This window comes from Acanthopagrus latus, chromosome 15 (genome assembly GCF_904848185.1).
Source record: "Acanthopagrus latus isolate v.2019 chromosome 15, fAcaLat1.1, whole genome shotgun sequence".
Classification (NCBI taxonomy): Eukaryota; Metazoa; Chordata; class Actinopteri; order Spariformes; family Sparidae; genus Acanthopagrus; species Acanthopagrus latus.
This window is the reverse complement of record NC_051053.1, coordinates 24,369,094-24,390,067: the sequence shown is the minus strand read 5'-3', so window position 1 is coordinate 24,390,067 and position 20,974 is coordinate 24,369,094. Positions and strand designations below refer to the sequence as shown.

The 20,974-nt window shown below is 42.5% G+C and overlaps 1 protein-coding gene across 2 annotated transcripts in view; it reads left to right on the top strand.

Moving 5' to 3' along the window:
- The first annotated feature begins 3,144 nt into the window (after nt 1-3,144).
- LOC119034180 (contactin-associated protein-like 4) overlaps nt 3,145-20,974 on the top strand; it is a 66,453-nt gene continuing 48,623 nt past the window's right edge. For both annotated transcript variants that reach the window (XM_037124969.1, XM_037124970.1), the window contains exon 1: nt 3,145-3,456. In XM_037124969.1, the coding sequence (XP_036980864.1) occupies nt 3,372-3,456 (85 nt within the window). In that variant the 5' untranslated portion in view covers nt 3,145-3,371. The remainder of the gene's footprint in view (nt 3,457-20,974) is intronic.

The window sequence follows — 20,974 nt, the reverse complement described above, 5'->3', positions numbered from 1 at the left end:
AGACACAGTTTGTATTTGTATTTATTACACATTTTCACTGGGAATATTTCCTGCCACCCTGGTTAGAGTTGATCTGCAGTTGCTGTGAGAGTCTTATCTCAACACTCAGACAAAATAAACTATTTAGAAACATGGTTGAAATGAAAACAATCCACCCAAAGTTGGGCACAAATACTTCAGTTTTGTCCAGATTTTCCAGACACAAAGATGAACAAAACATTTGTTTTTAGTCTGTTTCTCTCTGTCTTGCTTTCTAATTGAATCTATACTTCTTGTGTGACGCAGGCAGCAGCATCTCCCCCCCTTTCTCTCTTTCTCTCTCTCGCTCTCTCTCTCCATAAACAAGTCAGCCTCATTTGCATGCCGGCTGCCTCTCTGCTCCTGAAAGCCTCTCCAACATCCCTGTGTGGCTGTATGGTAACTCATCGTGGCAGATAAAACAAGCACACTGGCGCGATCCAGGAACAGTAATATTAACTGTGATCACACTGATAAAGACTGCAGCATAATCTCTTTCTTCTCTCTGCAGAACTGAGATATTTACACAGTATTGTTCATCAAAACCCAATTTAGAAAAGAAATTACATCTCTCACCTTCCTATTGTGTGACGGTTTTCAAATGGCTGCGGATTGATTGTGTTTGATGTAGAAAAAACACAATCCATTGAAAAGGATACATATCGTCAGTCTTCTTTTCTATGTCTTTGTGTGTAATCACAAAGGCTGGTGGTGAAAAAATAAAAGTTTCTTTATTCCACTTAGATTCCTCTATTACTCCATTATTTTCATCATTTTAATTCAATCCAAAGTTTGATGGCTTTTTCTGTTGTGTTTAGGATAATATCTCTTATTTCATGCATTTTAAAAATAAATATATGCATCTGTTAATATCAGATATTTTGGTTTGAATGACTTAAATGCTCATAAATAATGTTGAATTGAATTTGGTTTATTCATCAGGACACCATGCAGCATTAACAATTCTGTAAATGTGCCAGCTAAGATTCAGCTGCAGTCCTTAAAACAACAAAGTGACATAAGATTATAAAATAATGATAATATAATAATATATATAAATACCAAGTTTAATTATTTATTGGTCATTTTACGACACAGGGTTACACAGTAAGATGCAACATGCAGATACTTCATGGTACACACACTTCTTAGTTACAAGGACAGTGGTTGCTGTCTGAATGCAGGTGAAGCAGCTTTACACCAAAAAGTTTTCCCATAAAGATAAGTTTTAAGCATTGACTTGAAAACACATATTGTGCAGCCAGCTTTCTCTCTTCGGCCAGACCATGTTGGGCTTTAAAAGTTTTTAAAAGAATCTTACAATCAATCCTAGATTTTTTTTGTGTGTCTCAGAGCGCAGCAGTGCCACTGCCACATTCTTTCTGAGGGCCAGTTTCTCCTTAAATCAATATACATGTATCAATATACATCCGCACACCTGAATAGGCAGAATAGGTCAATTGTGAGCATCTCCCAAAATGACATACCAAAAACTACATGATTGTTGCAGCGTAACAGCAACATGAGTTCTGAACCTCTACAGTAGCAGTTTGGTTAGGTTTAGGAAAACAGCGCCAATTGGCTTAAAATTACGTAGTCCATCCATTTTCTTCCACTCATCCAGGGTCTGAGCAGGGACACCCTGCGGGGGAAACTATTTTCGGCCACTTGTATCTGGGATCTTATTCTTTCGGTCACGACCCAAAGTTCATGACCATCGGTGAGGGTAGGAACGTAGACTGACCGGTAAATCTCTTCACCAGGACAGACCGATACAACGACCGCATTTCTGCGGCCGCTGCACCGATCCACCTGTCAGTCTCAAGCGCCATCCTTCCCTCACTCATGAACAAGACCCCAAGATACTTAAACTCCTCCACATGAGGCAGGAACTCTCCCCCAACAGGGAGGGAGCAACCCACCTTTTTCCGGTCGAGAACCATGGCCTCAGTCTTGGAGGTGCTGATTTTTATGCTGCTTTACACTCGGCTGCAAACCGCCCCAGGACATGCTGGAGGTTCTGGCTCGAAGGAGCCAACAAGACAACATCATCTGCAAAAAACAGAGATGAAATCCAGTGGCTCCCAAACCAGAGCCCCTCCGGCCCCTGGCTGCACCTAGAAATTCTGTCCATAAAAATATAATTATGATAAAAAAAAATTTTAATACAAAATCACATGGTGACTTCTGTAACTTTGGTTACTTCACTATGTTATCAAGTTAAAATACCTTGACTGGTTACTCACTGTACAGGAAGAGTCTCCTGAATGAAAGTCCACTGCTTGTCCATTTTTCAGTCTTTATACGACTTCACTTCCTTCTTTTGAAGCTGTAGTGATTGATGCTGCTGCTGGAGGTGCCACCTGGCAAAACCAAAATTGATACGGGTGGTAAGAAGCTGCTTTCTTAGTCAGTCTTTATTGTTGTTTGTCTGATGAGGACAGGCTCCTTCAAATACAATGAACTTTACGCTTTTAAAGACTTACTTGCTTTTACTTAGTTGGATAATGTTTTCTGTACAGTATTCCTAATCACAGTGTTTTATCTGCATTTTGGCCAGGTATGTGAAGGGAGATATTAATCTCAGTTTTACTAAAAAATAAAGGGAAAAAGGTCATTTCCACTAGATGTCTTTCCCTGGAAGGCAGAAACATTTTGTTAAACCTTCACATGTATGTATGAAATGAGATACAGCGACGATACAGAGAATTCCAGCTATAATCAGACTTTGACTAGTCATTTGAATTCTTGTATCCTCCCTCAGTGGGAAGCCTTCAATTGATTGGAAGTGACTCACTGTGCAGGGGATTCCTTGCGTGACCAGCGGACCTGAACTGCTGCATTACATGATGACAAATAGACTGTGAGCAGCAGCCCGGAGCTTAATGGGACCTGAGATGACTCTTTCTCAAACGTTGTCGGAGCAGAATAGTGTAGCCCGCAGAGAGTTTTTCTGCTGAAGGATTTTGGCAGAGGACGGGGTCTTCAAGTCCTATGAGTGACTAAACTACCTGGAGCTGAGACAGTAGTGAAAGCTCTCTCTCTCTCTCTCACTCACTCGTTCTCTCCCTCTCTCTCTCACTGTCTCTCTCTCTTTCCCTTCCCCTCACTCTGCAGGGTGCAGCCGAACAGAGAGTAGCCTCTTGCCTTTGCTGTCATCGCTGTGAAGCCAGGTGGATGTTGCTGAGCGCCGTGGACGCACAAGTGCATAATTCATCAGGGATCTAGAAAGTGTGAGAGTGTGGAGGAGGAGGAGAAGGAGGAGTGGAGTGGAGTTAAGAGGAGAGGAGAGGCAGAGTATCTCTCTCTCCTTCACACCGGTGGGCTTTTCTGCAGCATCCTTCCACTTCATCATGGATCTCTGGAGTAAAAAAGTCCCGGGAATTATTACACAGGTCCTCCTGATACTTATCGGCTCGCACTGGGCAACAGCAGGAGGTGAGTACAGTCAGATTTTTAATTTGTGGTAACAGTAGAGATGAGATGCTGGGTCGCGGATCTGATGCTGAGCACTGATCAGTTTACATCTCAAATATTGGAAAAAAGCAATGCTCTTTTGTCTTCTGCTGCAAGAAAGTAGGCAGAGGTTACTGATCACACAGACAATTTCTCCCTCTATGTAAAAACTTTTACTTTTATTGGTTTCTTTTCATACATTTCATGCAGTGATTGCCAAGTATCGGTCTTCTATGAGGCACTGGAATATAGTGTCCAGGTCAGGAAAGTTACTCAGCCTATTAAAGCCTATCAAATCTGTAAGAAAGTTGATTTTTTTAGTCTCATTCACACCTGGTCAAAGACTGGTGCAACCATCCCAAAGCATCAGTATTTGAAGAGTTGGGAAATGGACTCCAAAATCAACTTACTTCCAACGCTGACCTTTAAACAGTTGCCCTTGAGCAAGACACTCAAGTCACACAGACTGCACTGGATGCAGAAGTCTGTGGTGGCACTTTTAAGAATGACTGCACGAGTGGTGAATCATTTTTATCAGTGCAGGTTTTTGTAATTTAATTATTCATATTTTTTTTTTGCCTCTCAGAGGTTTTGATGACAAAAATGCATTCAGTGTTGATGATCAGAGATGGAAATGAGGAGAGAGACGACTCACTTTTCTCGGCTTAACTGTAGTCAAAAGCAAACTTGAGACAAAAACAGCACTTTTTCATGTTACCTTCATCTTTTTCTCTGTCAAATTGATTTTTTCCTCCAGTTGTCGTTTGTGGTGTGATGTTTCATAAGCCTTCAGGAGCTTGTTTTGCTTGCATGTTTGTTCTTTTTAAAATTTAATTTCTCAGTCATTTTCTGGCTTTAAATAATTTCACATTCGTATCCACTTTCTCTGCCTGAGTAACAAAAGCCTATTATACAATTTGTGCTGCATTGGGGACACCGTTCATACACTGTGTTGATGGAAACACCAACAGGGGAATCATTTCACCCAGGAGCAGTTTACATGTGCCAAACACTGGCACGCCAGCAACAATCCTGCTTACACAGCCCAAAAATGTGGCAGCTATAAGGTAAATGATGGTCTCTAATACGGCTGATGCTGTATTAAAATGTCATCTTAGTCAAAATGTCTAATGCCTCAGAATGCAAACTGCTGAGGGTCCAGGTCGCTGGTTTGTTTCCTTTTATGTTTCACACTCGGGGCTGCAGTCGTTCAGGGAACTGCAGACTTTTTAGGTATGAGGACACGTACGGTGGCTGTCTTAATGCAGGCGAAGTCACTCTGAATTCAACTCGCTGATCGTCACGTGTTTTAGTGCAGGGATGTTATCAGGTCCTGCAGCTTTACTCAAATTTACTCCTAGCATGATTTTTCTCACAGATGCAGACAGTAACTGGTCCTCTGGTCCTTAAAAAGAGTAGAGTCTTGGTTAAAGAGACCTTAGTGAGCATCAGACGTGTTCAGCAAGATGGGAGGAACTGTTTTTAAGCCTGTGATGTTTTGAATCTCCTGCCACATCCATGGTTCTGTTGGGAATGACGTCTCTCCTACAGTCTCTGCTGATGTCTGCGCTTTGCTGCCTTAATATCAGCTTTCAGTCTTGCTGTGGTGATGTTTTATGCTTCCTTGTGACCAGAACAAAAGGCAGCTTTTCAGTTTTCACTGATGGTTCGAAAGGATTCAATGTGGGCAGAGCAGGTACAGGCTGATAAATCGCGGACATTAAATCGTAAGGTTTATATTTCCCTTGACAGACAACATCTGCTGGAGAGAGAGACAGTGATATGATGGGCTTTGAGAGAGAAGAATAAAGGAGATAAAGAGATTTCTTTGCCCTGAAGTAAATAGTTTGGACTCAGTCAACTGAGATAACCAAAAGAAAAGAAAATGCAGCTGTCGCTCAAATCAATAAGAAGTGCTTGAAACCTTTTTTGCCCTCTGAGAGAGCAAACACATAGTTCATCATCCATTTAATAATCTCTCCGATGCCCAGACCTCTCTCCACGCGACGTTGTGTTAGTGCTGAGCCAGTGCCATGGGCAAGGTCTGACTCAAGCTATTTGTCAGAGTGAACAAAAGAGGTAAAACTGTCATGAGAGGGCAGATGTTTCTGTTTCTGCAGCCGGTCACGCTGACCCTGCTCTGCACTGAAGCTGCAGCGTACAAAAGGAAACAGTGGGTGGAATTACTAAGTTCTGTGACGTGATGTTTGAGCCTTCTGATGGGTGAAAAGTCTGTCGTGAGCAGGTTAGTTTTCCTTCGTAATGATTCCTAAAGAAAGGAAATGTACCATCTACTCGTGGCGCTTTTCTGCAGAATCGTCCAGTATAGAAATTCTTGTTGATCAGTAGAGTAAGGGAATATTACTGCGGCAAAAAAACTACAAAAAAACCCCAGATAACAATCAGTAAATATACTGTATATAGTGATAAAAATGAATCTAAATTAAACTGCTCATAAAAGAGGCTGAGCCTTTGCTGATAACCTCATTATAAACCAAGTAATCACATTAGCGACACCTACGAGAGGTTTAATTAGAGCTGACATTCAACAGAAACATCTGTGGAGGAGGAGGCCCTCTGTAACAAAGAAAAGTCATGCATCACTAATAATCGAGGTGAGGAGAGGGGAGGGGATTGAGACCATCTTGAAATTTAAAAAAGGTGGTGGTGGTTGTGGGTGTTTAACGTGCTGGAACAGCAGTTGGCAGAGGAATCGTGGACGCTAACTGTGAAACTCAGCTGGTAGAATCCAAAATCTAAGAGGCTAATTGGATGTGCAGGGGAACGTCTGTAACCTCTCACTGCAGGTTTGAAGCAGAAAGTTGCTGCAACTAATTTATTAAAACACTCTCCGACGGATGCATACCGCCCAGCAATACATTGCTTAACTGAAGTGGCGCAGCTCAGGAATCATTTCTCCTGTAATCATCAGCAACAGCAGAACCTTGTTGTAATGTGTTCATCAATTTAAAATAGCGCCCATTTAGTCATACAGGGCATGTCTCTGCGTTGAATACACAACATGTAGGCTGGGTGGTATCTGAATTCTAATGAGACACACAAAGTTTACCATTTGTAGGTATTTGTCTCCCTCGAAAACATGAAAACACCGAGCGAATTTGCGTCTTCAAGTCAATATGTTAATTATTTGTGTGCATTTTTTTTTTTCTCCGGAGCACCCAGCTGCAGTTCACCAGTGGGGTTTTTGTCTGAGGTCACCAAGCTCAGAAAGGAAATAATATGCTGCCTTCACTGAAGTTATGGCTGGGGAATAACAAAGCCACACTGAGAGAGCAGCAGACAGGTGGAGGGGAGGAGATGCTGCTGTTCTGGGTGATGACGTCTCACTAGAGCACGGAGGTGAATGCAGCCACACGCAAACTATAAGCTTCAGAGGAGCACAGACCTTTAATGGTCTTCTATGTTTTGTGTCATAAAATAGAATGATATTGTGCTTGCTTATTAGTCTTTGCCTTTCTGGAAACAGTTATTTAAGGGGCTGTAAACGAGAGGTGTTTTTCTGCATGATTAGACCTCAGGGTCTGAAGACCACATGGTGAATTGTGTGTGTGTGTGTGTGTGTGAAAGTGCTGACTTGTTTTCTGAAGGGCTTTGAGTGGTCGGCATGACTTGAAAAAGATCCATATAAAGACATTCTTACCATTTATCACAAATGAAATAACAAGCGAGACAGGAAATAATCAATCAGACTGTCTGTACACACCCACACAGTGCTGCATTGTGGATGTGTCTGTCCACTAAATGTTTACTTGATTAGCAAGTTTCATAATATTCTGATGGCATAAAGTACACTTTGTGATATTGATGTTTTAAGTCAGATATATTTTTTTTAATCATCTGGCCTTTAAATTAAAATTTCTTGCCGTGGGTGTGCTCTTACTTAGCAATCTTTAAACTGAAAAGTTGAGTTCTTTTACCACGCAAAATGGGTCCTCAAATTGTGTGAACCTTGAAGGTCCAGCTGTGAAATCAGAGCCACTTATTATCCTCCAGTTATCTGCACGATGCTGCCTCGAGCGCATAAGCAATAAGGAGAAACGCTCCAAAGCGCGCTTCCAGGCTGCCGTGTGCCTGAAAGAAAATTCACACACGGGCTCAAGAACACTAATAAGATGAAAGTGACTTTTCGTTGTGTCTCTCCAGCGTGGTTGCAGAAGTCCTCTGCGGGATTGTTATCTCTTCTCTCAGCTGATTTGGAGTCAGCAGAGTGTGCGTTTTAATCGCAGCCTAATGGCAGATAATACGGCCGCTCTCTGCACCCGCGTGTCTGAGGATATGCGCAGGTTTGTGTGTGTGTGAACATGATGTGAGGAGAGCCAGTGAATGCTAAGCAGCACCGCCGCAGCAGTGTGTGTGTGTGTGTGTGTGTGTGTGTGTGTGTGTGTGTGTGTGTGTGTGTGTGCACAAACTGCCTCGTGTGATTCTGCGTGTACATGTGTTGTGTCAAGATAACAAATGATTCAACACTCACAGTCACCAGATGTTCTCAAGTTAAAACTAATGATTCGGTGCAGCACCTGTAGAGACAAAACAGAGGAAACTGTCTTCTGTCACTTGAGAGTCAGCTGATTATTTATTATTTAGTATTTTTACCACATTCTTAAAGTGCATCAAATTCTCCTCTTAAGCATCCAGTGACAGGATGCTCAAGCTGCCCGGCACAAACACAATGTTGTGCTATGAGACTGACAAAATGTTTTAAACGCAAAAATTAAACTCAAATTATCAACAGAGGGTGATGAAATTATGGTCAGCCAAAATGGACCCGATCACCACAAGGCACCACGGCAGGCATGTGTGAAAAAGTTAGATAGTGAGCTTTTAAGATGTACATGACAATACAGTCAGACTAATTAGCGAATGAAACACAGGTAAACAGGAAAAATGTGAGAAAAAGATAAAGACAGGAAACGCAAAACAAAACATGCCAAATGAGGATGAAACTTACAAAATAAGACTGAAAAAAGCAAAAACGCAATGACAAATTACTTTATGTTAAGACGTCTTTGTGTTGGGTTGCAGAGATTTTTTTTTCAAAACTAGCGCGCTAACCAGCTAGCCGTGGCCCGTCAAGTCTCGTAATGCCGCTTCGCTTCGCGAGAGGCGATAGCGAGTCAGTGAAGCGTCCAGTCTGCACTCTGTCCAACATGAGAGGATCAGGAACGAGCCAATTCTAACCACCTGCTCCTGGCGAGAAACCACATCTAAAGGCAAGAAGAGACGTGATAGAAATAGAGGAAAAGCAAGAGTTTCAATCGTGGCGTTGCTTTTCCAATAAGGTTTAATGCTGGACTCGCAATATTTCTTCTAAAACTGGGAGATAAACAGCAGCAAATGTCGGCTAATGAGAGAAAGAGGGATCTATAGGAGGGACTGTGACTGTTGAGGACTATCTCAGAGTTTTTTGGTTGAAACTTCCAAACAATAAAGCAGGTTTAGGTGTGAACAAATGGTTTGCTCACACTAAAAGAAGAAAAGCTGATTTTGTCCTTTGCTTGTGATGAACACTGATTGAAGGAGTTGACCCATTTTAACATGAAACTGCTGCATAATCTGCACTTTGTCTCACTTTATTACAAATGAAGCACATTAATTTCAAGACATCTGCATCATTTTAAGCCCAGGTCCAGAGTACCCTACCCATGTATGAGGAAGTCGGTACAGTAATCCAGTTTCTGACCATCTGAAGCGTTCCTGAGCATAACTTTGAATCTCCAGCAGCACTGCAGCTGTGTGGTCGATCTGTGCCTCCGCTATCTGGGAACAAATCAATAAACTATCACATCATTCCATTATTATTCACCTGAACATGCAGCCTTGCAGAAATCAGCTGGCATCAGTTGGAGGAGACCGTGGGGCAATATTGAGAGTGTGTTTATTATTAAAGGATAATAAAATGCGCTTTCAATTTGTGCCAATCATCCAGATTCTATCCGTCCCTGAAGGCGCCCTGAACTCAAAGAGCAGAGCTCAACATTTTTTAAGAGGATCATTTTGCTGTCATTCATGTTTTTTCTTTTTCCCCAAATGCATCCCTGTGATCATGAAGCTTTAATTTCATTTAGTTTGAACTTGCTGTGCCTGAGATGAGTTGTGTGTTTTCATGTGGTGCTTCCTGTCAATCACAGCTCGGAGGGAGAGATGGAGGTCTCAGCTGGGTAAAAAGGAAAATCTAATCTTGCATCTACGATGACATCTGTGTCGTCTTCTTTCGGCCTCCAGGTTTATTTCAAAGTTTGATTTGTCATCTCAGAATTTGTATTTCAGAAATGTTGCCCTCATTGTGGAAATATTAGGATGTTAAAACTGGAAGGAGACAGATGAAAATTTTGGTCTCTAACTGACTTTTTAAAAAAAAATTAATTCAGAAAGGAGACTAAGCTTCATTCTTACCTGCTGCCCATTTCCAGCTGAATTTAAGAATTCAGTGTTTTTCCAGTCAGCTGGATCTTGACTGGAACATAAACTAACATGTAATAATTGTGTACATGTTGTGTATTTCCTCACAAACCATCATTCGTCCTTCATGATTCACGAGAAGTTGAAGTTTGTGACAGCGGAGATGAGGAACAGTGAGAGGAAGCTGAGGTGAAACCCCGTCTCATATTTCTTCTTTAGTGTCATTTATGAAAATATGTGTTCAGAGAAGAGAAGCCATGAATGCCACCTGATGAAGTCAAGGCCGCATTGTGGCGGCGGCGGCGGCTGTCGGGGTAAACTTGTAACCGTCAGTCAGGAATCTAGATTTATTAACCCAAGGATAAGCAGTTAAGTGATGAAAGTGAAGCCTGCAGTCCATCCATCTGAGTTTGTGACGCACTGATATTTGCTGAAGGTCCCACTGGAGCTCCGGCTCCCTAAACACACACACTTCATTCATCACACGGCTCTGTCAACACCTGCGACGACTTGTGGTCGGTCCAAAAATCTGTCAAAGTGTGCTAAGGTCACGGTGCTCTGTCACTCCGGGTCCTGCTTTGGACTTAATAAGAGAAACACTGGCTGCAGGTGCAGAAGTCAGGACTGTTACAGGTTTACAGATTCAAACCCTCGTGGAGGAAAGTTTGAGGTCTTCCTGAGCCAAAACATTAGAAACACAAAAAGTTTCAAGAAGGATTATCTGATCACAGATCTGACTTAAAGTGAAGTGATTAGTGTCAAATCTGACAAGGGATGAATCGTAGATTAAACATTATTGTTATTATTATTATTAAAATAGAGGAAACGGTGACGGTAAAAGTGAGGATGAAGTTGCTTTGATGACAAATTAGATGAAGTTAATGAAAAGAAGAAGCCATGAAGAATAGGAGGATGGAAGAAAGAAAGAAAGAAAAATTGACGATCTGGAGGAAGAAGAAGAGGAGATGGACGAGGAAAAAGAAGAAAAGGAGCAAAGCAAGATGAAAAAGAACAGGAGGATCAAACTTAACACGAACGAGTAAGTCATAAGTAAGGAAGAAAAGAATAAGATGAAGAACTGGAGGAAGAAAACATTATTAGTAAAAGAAGAAGAAGAGGCGGAGGACGAGGAAAAAGAAGAAAAGGAAAAACAGGGTGACTAAAAACAGGAAGAGGAAACTTATGAGGAAGAAGAAGAAGGGAGGAAGAGGAAATAGTTGTATACTGAGAAGAAGAAGAGAGAGTAAAGGAAGATAATAAAGAGAAGTGGTGGAGGAGAGGAGAAGAAACAGTACAAAGAAAGAAAAGTGTAACAAACATTTCTCTGAAATCATCATCAGTGTGCGAACACACAGCTGAAATGTGACTGTATATCTCTGTTCCTGTTCCAGTCTCTGCAACCCCCAGGTGTATTTTCCTGGTTGTGTCAGGTGTTTTAAATCGACTTTACGGAGCTTGAAAGGACGTTGATGACAGTTGAGGTCTATCTCCATACGTTCCTGAATAACAGCCAATCTGACGCATTCAGAATTCAACAGACAACCACTCTGTTGTTCAGTAGTTGCCAGAATCTACTTCTGAGGGCATCTGGAGGAGTCTTGGGCATAATTCAACAAAACACGTACGCGCTGAAGCCGTCTTCCATTTTCCTTTTAGACTGTAAATTGCCATCTGTTCTCTCTCACACACTCCACGCTGCCACGAGGGATAATTAGATTAGATGCAGTGTCTTGGTAAATGTAAGAGCAGGAGAAACGTCACTGGTGTGAAAGCTTGTAGCTGACATTGAACGCCACAGGAAGAAGGCTGAGTGGAAGCCAAAACTTTAAGATTGCAACCGGGATAAGGAACCTGATGAGCAAGTTAATGACTGAATGAGTTAATGAGGTGGAAGAGGGAGCTCGGAATGAGGAGAGCACACCTGCGGTTCCTCCCGTAACGGAAACTGTTTCTAAAACTTTTTCTCTTCACCTCAGTGTTAATGGCACTTCAGGTCAGGGTCATGTACAGAACAGCAGTCCTGCAGCTGGCAGGGATTCAATGACGAATCCACCTGCTGCGGCCCCAACAGACCGACGACGCCGAAGCTTTTCGTCACATTAATCGCGCCTCCTATCATCTCAGTCGTTTGGCTTTTTCGTTGCTGGGATTCTCATCCTCCTCTGGATCGTGCATGCTGAGGAGAAAAGCTCTCAGGAGAAAACAAGTCAGGATTGTTTGTAATGATCATAAAATCTGTCAAAGCGCTGACAGCGGTGGTGGCAGTGCGCCGAGATGATTAAGCATCAAAGCTTCCCATCCCTTATTGAAATATTGAGAAATATATCTGTCTTTCCAAATTAGTTCCTCACGTCATCCAGGTCAGGAAAAACACGACAGCAATGATGACAAACCACAGTCGGTCACACAGTCTGATATCCTGGATGTGGAGGTATAATGGAAACCTAATTAATTCAAGTCAAACGTGATTAAAATTCTGGAGGGATTTCTCAGAAACTTCATACTGAAACACTTCCCCGAGAACTGAACTGTACTCATAACTATTTCAAGAAAAGTGTCTGTGTCACCGTCATCGCCTCCATGTAAATTTCCTCTCTGCTCCACAGCGGGAAATGTTGTTAAATATGCATAGGCTGAGCTCTGCATATTTATAAAAATGTTACGCTGAGCTCAAACAAACTGCGACACAAAACAGCCACACAGAATGTTTGTACAGTAATTATGATACTAAGCTGCTTAAGGAAATTGTAACTTTAAATAAATATCATAAACGGTTTCATGATTGTCGGTCAGTCATGTTTCATTTACGTGCTGGTTTTTAGGAACGTTGAGGTGAAGGGGGATCTCACTCCAGCGGGACTTTTGCCCGTTCCGAGTCAAATCTCGCCTCGCTGATTTGTGTTTCCATTATCGGTTTAAGCGTGCCGAGTTGACGGACTCGAGATGAGATCAAGAGCAGGGTCGATTCACGCCAAGCTGGCTGCGGTGACGTCTTGTGACGTCAGCGATCCCGGGACGACCTTCCCCTTCATCCCTGAACAAGCGTGTGTTGTGATTGACGGTGTCTGTGCAGGAGACCAGACGAGAGAGTCTCTCAGTACTTTCGTAGCTTCTAAATGAATCTTTTTTAGTTTCTCTCCTGTGTCCCTGACTGTTCTTGCCGATGTCAACTTTATTTAACTGTTTCATCATGTTCATGTTCGGCTGTTCAGCAGAGAGTCGTTTTAAGTTACTGCTGGTGAAAAAAACCCCAACATTTCCTGGTTTTTGTCGCTTCTTAATAAAAGCTCATAAATGGCTGATTACTATGAAAACTTTAATAGGAAATGAAAGGTGTTCATCACTGAATTAGCGAAGCTGTGTTAACGGGTGCTCTGTGGGGCAGAAGAGTATTAACGGTGGCTTTATAGACCACTAATAAACACAAGACAGGCCTGTCATCAGCTGAAAGGCAGTTTAAACCAAACTGACATCACAGAACTAGCTGAGCTCGCTTCTCCAATGTTTCTACCAAGAAGCACTTGAACACACCGCAAAGACTTCAGCCAACACCTAACAAGTCTGTGATAATGTCCAAATATGTCTATACCTCTGATATAAAAACCATTGGTATGATTAAGCAGCATTTTTTGACACAATTCACATCAATATAGCCAATTCTAAGATAGAATATGTCCGGAAAAATGAGGATTAACAGCTCTAAATGGATGAAATCATGGATACTACAGCGACAGATGGAAAGCCAATCAGAGTGATTTCTCTCACCTGTTCTACATGCAGAATTGGCCAAATAGCCTCCAACAAGGGCTGTCCAGCATCATGCGGTACGGAACAAACCACCAGCAGGACCACTGACAACCATGAAGATGCCCGTCAGCCTGGTGTGTCCGTACTGTCAAGATGGCCGCCTTGTTGTGGTGGAAATCCAAATCCAAGTCAATCCAAGCCGGGCCATCACACGTGTTGAGTGGAAGTGTCCACTGGGTGTAATTTCTGGGTGTCAGCAGGCCTCCTCAAAACTCTGTGCGACACTGAACGCCTGCCAGCTCCAGACAGAAGTGCTGATCACTAACTTAGTCTGCACGCTAGATCTACCTGAAATACTGCTTCAGAGATCAATAGTTTAACCCATAAGAAGGAGATTGTGATTATGAGCGCAGAACTTTTCAATAGATGAGAATGTTTTAATGTTTCCCGGGTGCAGAGGCTCTAACACGAAGCGATAATGAAGTGTGACTGCAGCTCCGGCTCTGGCAGTGAAATGAGGCGCTGACCTCCGTGACAGTGGATGTTAATGTGTATGTATAATTTAGGCTGCTGCAGTGCCGGTGGAGGCTAAATGAGTGCATGTGGTGCGCGTTGTACAAAAACCTGGATGGTACACAGACCAGCTGGCCTCAACAGCATGGCCACAGAGGTGTCGTCTGTACTGTACTGTTGTCCTCATTCGCCTGTCGGTGCACTTTTTCCCTTACTGATGCCGTTAACATTGTTTTTCATTGATTCGACGAAATGAAAGAGCCTGAAGACTTTCTTCTGGTTGAGTAAAATGTGTTTGAAATGAGAAAAAAAAATCACCTGCTGTGACAAAATACCACGTTCTTGTTCATATTATTCATTAGCTGCAAGCCATTCTGACAAAACAAAGGCAAATAAAACTCCACATTCAGGGTTCTGATGGGTTTAATGTTTTTTAAATTGCGGATATTAAATAGAGATTTTTTTTGTTATTGTTGTTTTGAATCCCTTATTCCCTCATTGCGCCGCTATAAAAGCTTGTTCAAGGGTGCCGGGTCATTTGTATTTTTTCCTGCCTGGGCGGCGATTTAAAGTCTGCAGCTTTCTCTACGTGAGCCAGATTCTCAACGCCGCAGCTGTGAGGGCTTTCGGTTCTTTGTCTGTTAAGATGAAAGGTAAATCTGGCAAATTCAGAGTGAAAAGGAGTTGCGGCAGATTGCTGCTCCTTTTGTATTCAAAAGACTCGAACAATCTGTAAAAGTAGATGTGTTGATGTCAGAAAACAGCAGGAAACAACAGTTCGGAATTGGCTGCAGCGTCTGGAAGCTTTGATGCTTGTAAATGTTTGAATCTTTCGTGCTGCTTCGGAGGAGAAGTGCAGCTGCAGAGACTCTTGACATGCTGCCACAAGCGGTTCTAAAACGAGAAAGGTGTTGAACAGTAATCCCTCTCTGCTTATGCTCCCCAAGGTGCCGCTACGCTTTTGCTACGCCCTTGTCCTAAATTAAATGTGGGCGGGGCGGTGACTACACTTAGGACAAGCATCAGTGAACGCAACAGAAGCACCATCAGACTCCTGGCTCGGCTGTTGCCTTTACAGCATTAGAGATTCTCCACCATGCAGAGAGTCAGCGCCCTCTCACCAGGGGAGGAGACTGCAACCAGCCCGGTCTGTGTAGGACATATAGAGGAGGACGTCACCAGAACTTGAGCTTGTTTTTTTAACGTTTGTAAGTGTTGATGAGCTTTTGCAAAGTTTTTTTTTTTTTTTTTTTTTGCATGTTTGGTTTGAAGTGAGTGACAGACAATGAGGCTGCCAGTTTCAGGATTTGTGAGCGTGACACCGCTGAATAGTTTGAAGGCGACATTGACACATTTGCAGCTGTGTATCTGGCGTCAGACTTCCCAACATTTCCAGCCATGTTTGTATTTTAAGCCAAACCACGATGTTTTCCTAAACCTTTCTAACAAGGCAGAAATAGAAAAATTGAACCCAAACTTACATAAAGTTACACCAGAATCAGCTTGAACGTATCTGTGGTTTTGCAGAAAAGCACTTAGCTAACATTTATTCCTGTCATTGGGGTGCATTCCAACATGGTTTTCAGCGTAAAAAGGCTTCTGCAATGAGTGCCTTAATGGTCCACACATTAATCGATGAATGATTAGTTTTGAAAAATATAGCTAAACAAATTTCCAGGAGCAGCGTGTTTATATATTGCATATATACTGTGCATGTTACACTAACTTCACATTGAGCTGACTGACACTCTCTGCCTGGATAAGCTTCAGAAGGCCAGAATCACAGGTGTACTTATGACTGGCAGGTGAAAGGCTCCAAACATAGCTCAGTAAATGTCCAGCGTGTCCCACAGGGTAGAGCTAACTTGTGACGGCATGTGACAGAGCATCTTTCTCTGAGCTGGGCGAAACGGCTTCGCTCGGAGTGCTTTCAGGCACTCAGAATGTTACCCAGGACACAAATTACATGTCAGACATTTAAAATGTGATGTAAGTGTACATTGAATGCATGATTTATGCCGCTCTCTCGCTCTCTTTCTCATTTAATCCTTACGTTGCATTTGCATTTTAATGCCTGCTTCGCTGGCAGGGAAAAGTGCATGCATTTAATTACTGCCTTTATAACCTCAGACTGCTAAAAGTTGATGAAACACATTAAGGATAAATCCATTTTAGGAACAAATGTACAAAATCAATCAGAAGGTAGATCACCGAGGTTGAGCAGGTTTGTTGAAAGATCACTGCGCTTCTTGGTTGCAGGATTATGCTTGTGAGCACAACCCCGGTGTGATTACTGTGCCAAGAGATGCATGGCTTAATGTCGTCACTGTGAAAAGATGCAGATGTGTTCAGGGTCCTTGAAGAGCTCTGAACCTGTACAGTACACCTCCCGACTGCTGTTGTTTATCGAAGCGGAGGAAGATGCTCATCAGCTTGATTTAATTGGGAATGTTGTGGATACTGTGCTAATGCAGGGACATTAGCAAAAATGGAGGCAGATGGAGAGACGGGTGGATGAGAGGATTCGTAAGAGGGCAGCGGTGAAGCTCACTCTGCTCGGTGTGAGAGCTGAAGGTGGGAAAGACTAATGATCCACTGCACAGGGCAAAGGCTGTCAGGCTAACACTCCTTTAGCACTGATAGCACTCTGTGTGCCTCTGAAATACCACTGCAGTGTGTTAAGTGTGTTAAAAACAGGCACGCTGTGAATGTGACAAATGACAATGCTAGAAGTGCCTAAAAATACCAAAAGTCAAGGAAAAAAACTGAGCAGGAGCCAACAGCTGGAAGCCAGCAGTATTGTGGCTTTCACACCAGACTGCGTGGAGTCATTTCTGCTCAGTCTTTAAAAGAGAAACTATAAAAGCAGAGCCTTGGTCATCTTTGGTATTCACATAGTTCTTTCGAAGCTTTGAGGTGGGTTCAGGCTCATTATCCTGCTTCGGTCTTAATGCTTCTCCGCAGAGATCAAACCAGAGGGTGGAGCGTGTCTCTGAAGAATGGAGTGGTACTCCACAGTAGGCAAAATATCCCCGGATGTGAAAAATGATCACCATCACGTTCAGGGCTGATTTGATGCACATTGTCTCTCCTCTTCTGTTATGGGCAGCTGTGGCTCAGACGCAGAGCCACCATCTTGTCTCGGAAGATCGATTCCCCTTGTTTGCATGTTGAAGTGTCCTTGGGCAAGATACTGAACCCCAAACTTCTCCTGATGTGCTGCTGTAAGTCGCTTTGGACAAAAGTGTCTGATAAATGCCCTAAAATGTAAATGTTACTGCCACAGGTCTCTAGCCTGGATCCATCAGTAATTAGGACTTTTTTCCAGTCATCCACTGGGAAATTCTGGTATTCTTAGTTCACCTCAAGGCCTTTTTTTCTCAGCTGAGAAGTGGTTTAAGACCACTACAGGGGAGACCTCTTTTCACAAGACTTTTGCTGATTGTGTTTTGTATTTCTGTTTTATTTCTGTCTGTGTCTGTGATGAAGTTGCTTCTCTATCTCAGGGAAATCTTTGGGTCCACCTGAGCGTCCTTCTAGTTTCTGTAAACCCTGAGAATCCTTCATTCTCGTCATGATTTGGGCCTGGGAAGCTCCTCTTTTTCCTCATTTGACCTCCGACACTTTCATTTACTTTCTGAATCCTCTAACTCTCTAATTGTTATGAGATGGCTATGGCTCAGGCGGTAAAGCAGTCTGTCACCAATTGAAGGGCTGGTTTGTTCCCAGCAAGTCTACATGTCGAAATATCCAAGACACCGAACCCCAGTTTGCTTCTGATGGCTCTTCCATCTGTGTTTTTGAATTCTGACTTGGGTTGTAAAGCGCTTTGAGTTAGTAAAATGAATACAAAAGCTAGTGTCTTTAGAGACATAACACTCCAAACATTGTGTAATGTTTTGTAAAACCATCAAAATGTCTTATTAAAGACACATTTTAGCGTCCTGATCAATGAGAGTCGTCAGCACACGCAGGGGGTCGAAAACAAACCAGAATGACAGTGAGCTTAAGAAGAGATGAACATCGGGAGTTGTTTTTCTGCCTTCAACGACATGAATCATAAAAGCAATGAGTGGAAAATGTTCATTTCACAAGTGGGGAATTGTCAGATTTAGCTGTTGGCTCCGGTGACATGGTCAGAGCGCTGCATTTTAATGAGGTATTTGAGGGTTTTGCACTGAAACTGCAGGAAGGTAAGACGGCTCACACTGTTCCAGGCTGTAGAATAAAGAGTGCAAACCTTTGTTAAACTCTGTGGTCGGTCAGTTTAACAAGCCTCAGTTTGACTTGACGGCATATAGAAGTGCAGACTGATGACTTTGGGTGGGAACAGCATTCATGTTTTTACACAAAAAGGTAGGAAAAAGTCTCTTTTTTAGATCATGTGTGGCTGATCAATAATATCTATTAAACCCTATATGAGTGAAGCTTTGCCTGTATACAATGCAATCATCTTTTCCCAAGTGCCACAGCAGGATGTCCATACTAATGTCACAGATATTATAACTGGAACGAATCTGACTGTGCTCCTCAGTACAACAGTCAACTGCAGGAAATTTCACGCTGATTTGATCATCATCGCTGCTAATAGCTGCCGTTTCTCACTCGGGTATGTGTCCTGATAGCTGACAGATGTCTATCAAAGCTGGCACGGGGCAATAAAGGAAAAAAAATGAAAATGATTTTGAAGCGTAAAAAAGAGGTATCACTGATAAATTCAGCTTTGAGAAGCATGGACAGCTGACCTCAACACACAAAAAGAAAATCTCTCATGTCAGAATATTAAGGCTTGACACTGCGAAGGAGACTTCAGCAAAGCCCCTGGGACAAGTCAGAAAGATTGAGTATCTTAACATTTCTCAGGGTGTCCGTCACTATATTCAGGGTCAGGGTTGAGCCGTTGGGGGTCCAGCTTGTACTCAGAATTTATGTCCGCTTCCTGCTGATGTGTCAGGGGATTTCGTGCTCCACTGGTTGCCGTCAGCGACCCAATCTCAAGTGAGGAAAACTTTGTTTTGTGCTTCGTTTTCTGTCGTCCACATGAACTTCTTTTTAGTGGTCTCCTGTAATTTCCCCTCCAGCTGCCAGCCGCTGAACCAGAAGGAGACCCCGCCCTCGAGGTTCATAAGATAATTTCTGGGTCAAAATGTACAGTAAATTATGGTCTCTACAGTGATGATCGTTTTCTAGTCGGCGAGTTAATGCGTGCTGCTTTTCCTACTGCTGAAAGTGAAAAAAGGAGGTCAGCCATGTGGTTGTTGGCTGTAAGAGTCTAATGGTTTCAGTGTTTGGCTCTTCAATTTATCTCGAGTGGGGTCACAGCTCTCTGCTCGTGTTGTGAATTCAACCATAACATTTAAATGCATGTGAAATGACTCTGTATTTATAACAGCAGCACAGTTAAAACTTTGATATCTGATGCAGGAGAACTATTTCTCTTCCTTTCTCTTTATATGAATGGAAGACTGACAAAGACATTGATAATCAACTTGCAACCAAAACTTCAATACTTGCACAATTCAGACTTTGTTCTTTGTCCTCGTTCAGACCACCAGCAACTCACATCAGCTCACTGACATCTCAGTTTGCTATGATGCAGCGATTTATTTACAACTGTGAGAATAAATCAGTTAGCCGAAGTGCATTTTGGTGTCTCCCCTTTATTTGATACAGGCATCGTGCACAAACAAAAGTGCTCTTTTAGCGCCACTGCTCCAGGCGAAGATGAGTAACAGAGGTGAAAAATTAAACCTCAAACAATAGGCGGGCAGGGGCGACACAAAGCTCCTCCTCCCCTCTGCCTCTCTGTGGTTTGGTGACTGTATTTTGTTTAGTTTTTTTTTTGCTGATAAAGGTGTGTCAGATGGCATCTCGTCTCATGGGGGGAAAAGTGATTTATTGCAAAGAAACACTGGAAAATCAGGAACACACCCAAAATTTTAAAACATTTTTTTTTTTCATTTTCAGAGGACATCGAGGGAAAGCCTTTCAAGTATCGTCTCTGCATTTTATTATCAAATATTTTCTTTATTACACAGAGTCGTCGTGCCGCTGCGCCATCTGCAACAACATGTTTTTATTTGGAGATGAAGGGCACAGATGTTGCTGGATATTAACATAGAAAATACGATGCTATGGACTCAAAGCGGCATCTGTGTGCTCGAGCTTTTTTACTAATGTTCTAGATTTCAGTTCCATTAGCGGTATGAGTCCATTGCCACGTGTCCTACAACACTGTACATAAATATGTCAGCTCTTCACAGACTCTGTGATTGATGTTTTTATCCCATGAGCATTATGTTGCACGGTTTGTAAAGTTATCGTAGCACTCTCTAATTATGTACCACTGTGTAGACAACAGGCAACAAGGAAAAAAAAAACAGTAACTCCCCTGAAAGAGAGACCAAAGTCAAAGTCTTTGTTTAAGTTCCCACGACAGGCAGAAATCCAATATTGAAGCAGCGAGGCCACGTCTGATTACATCTCGACTAAACAAAGTAAAGACAGCTCAAGATCCCTCATTAATTTAATCTCAGCGAGAGATATCGCAGCTCCGAGAGGTGTTTGGACTGTCGGTCAGTCCGAAGAGAGAAAATGTGTTTGTGCATCAGTGTTATGAAGTCTATAAAGATCAGAGTGTGTTTTATATGTACAGCCTCCTTTGACATCACTGATCAACTCCAATGGCCAGTTTTATGTATGACTGTCAGGCAGTCAGGACTCAGTGCTTTTTATATCAAGTGAAGACTCATTAAAGTCAAAAAGCTGTTAACATCAGGCTGATAGAAGGCCAAATAATTAAGGTTTTAGGCTCCATTAA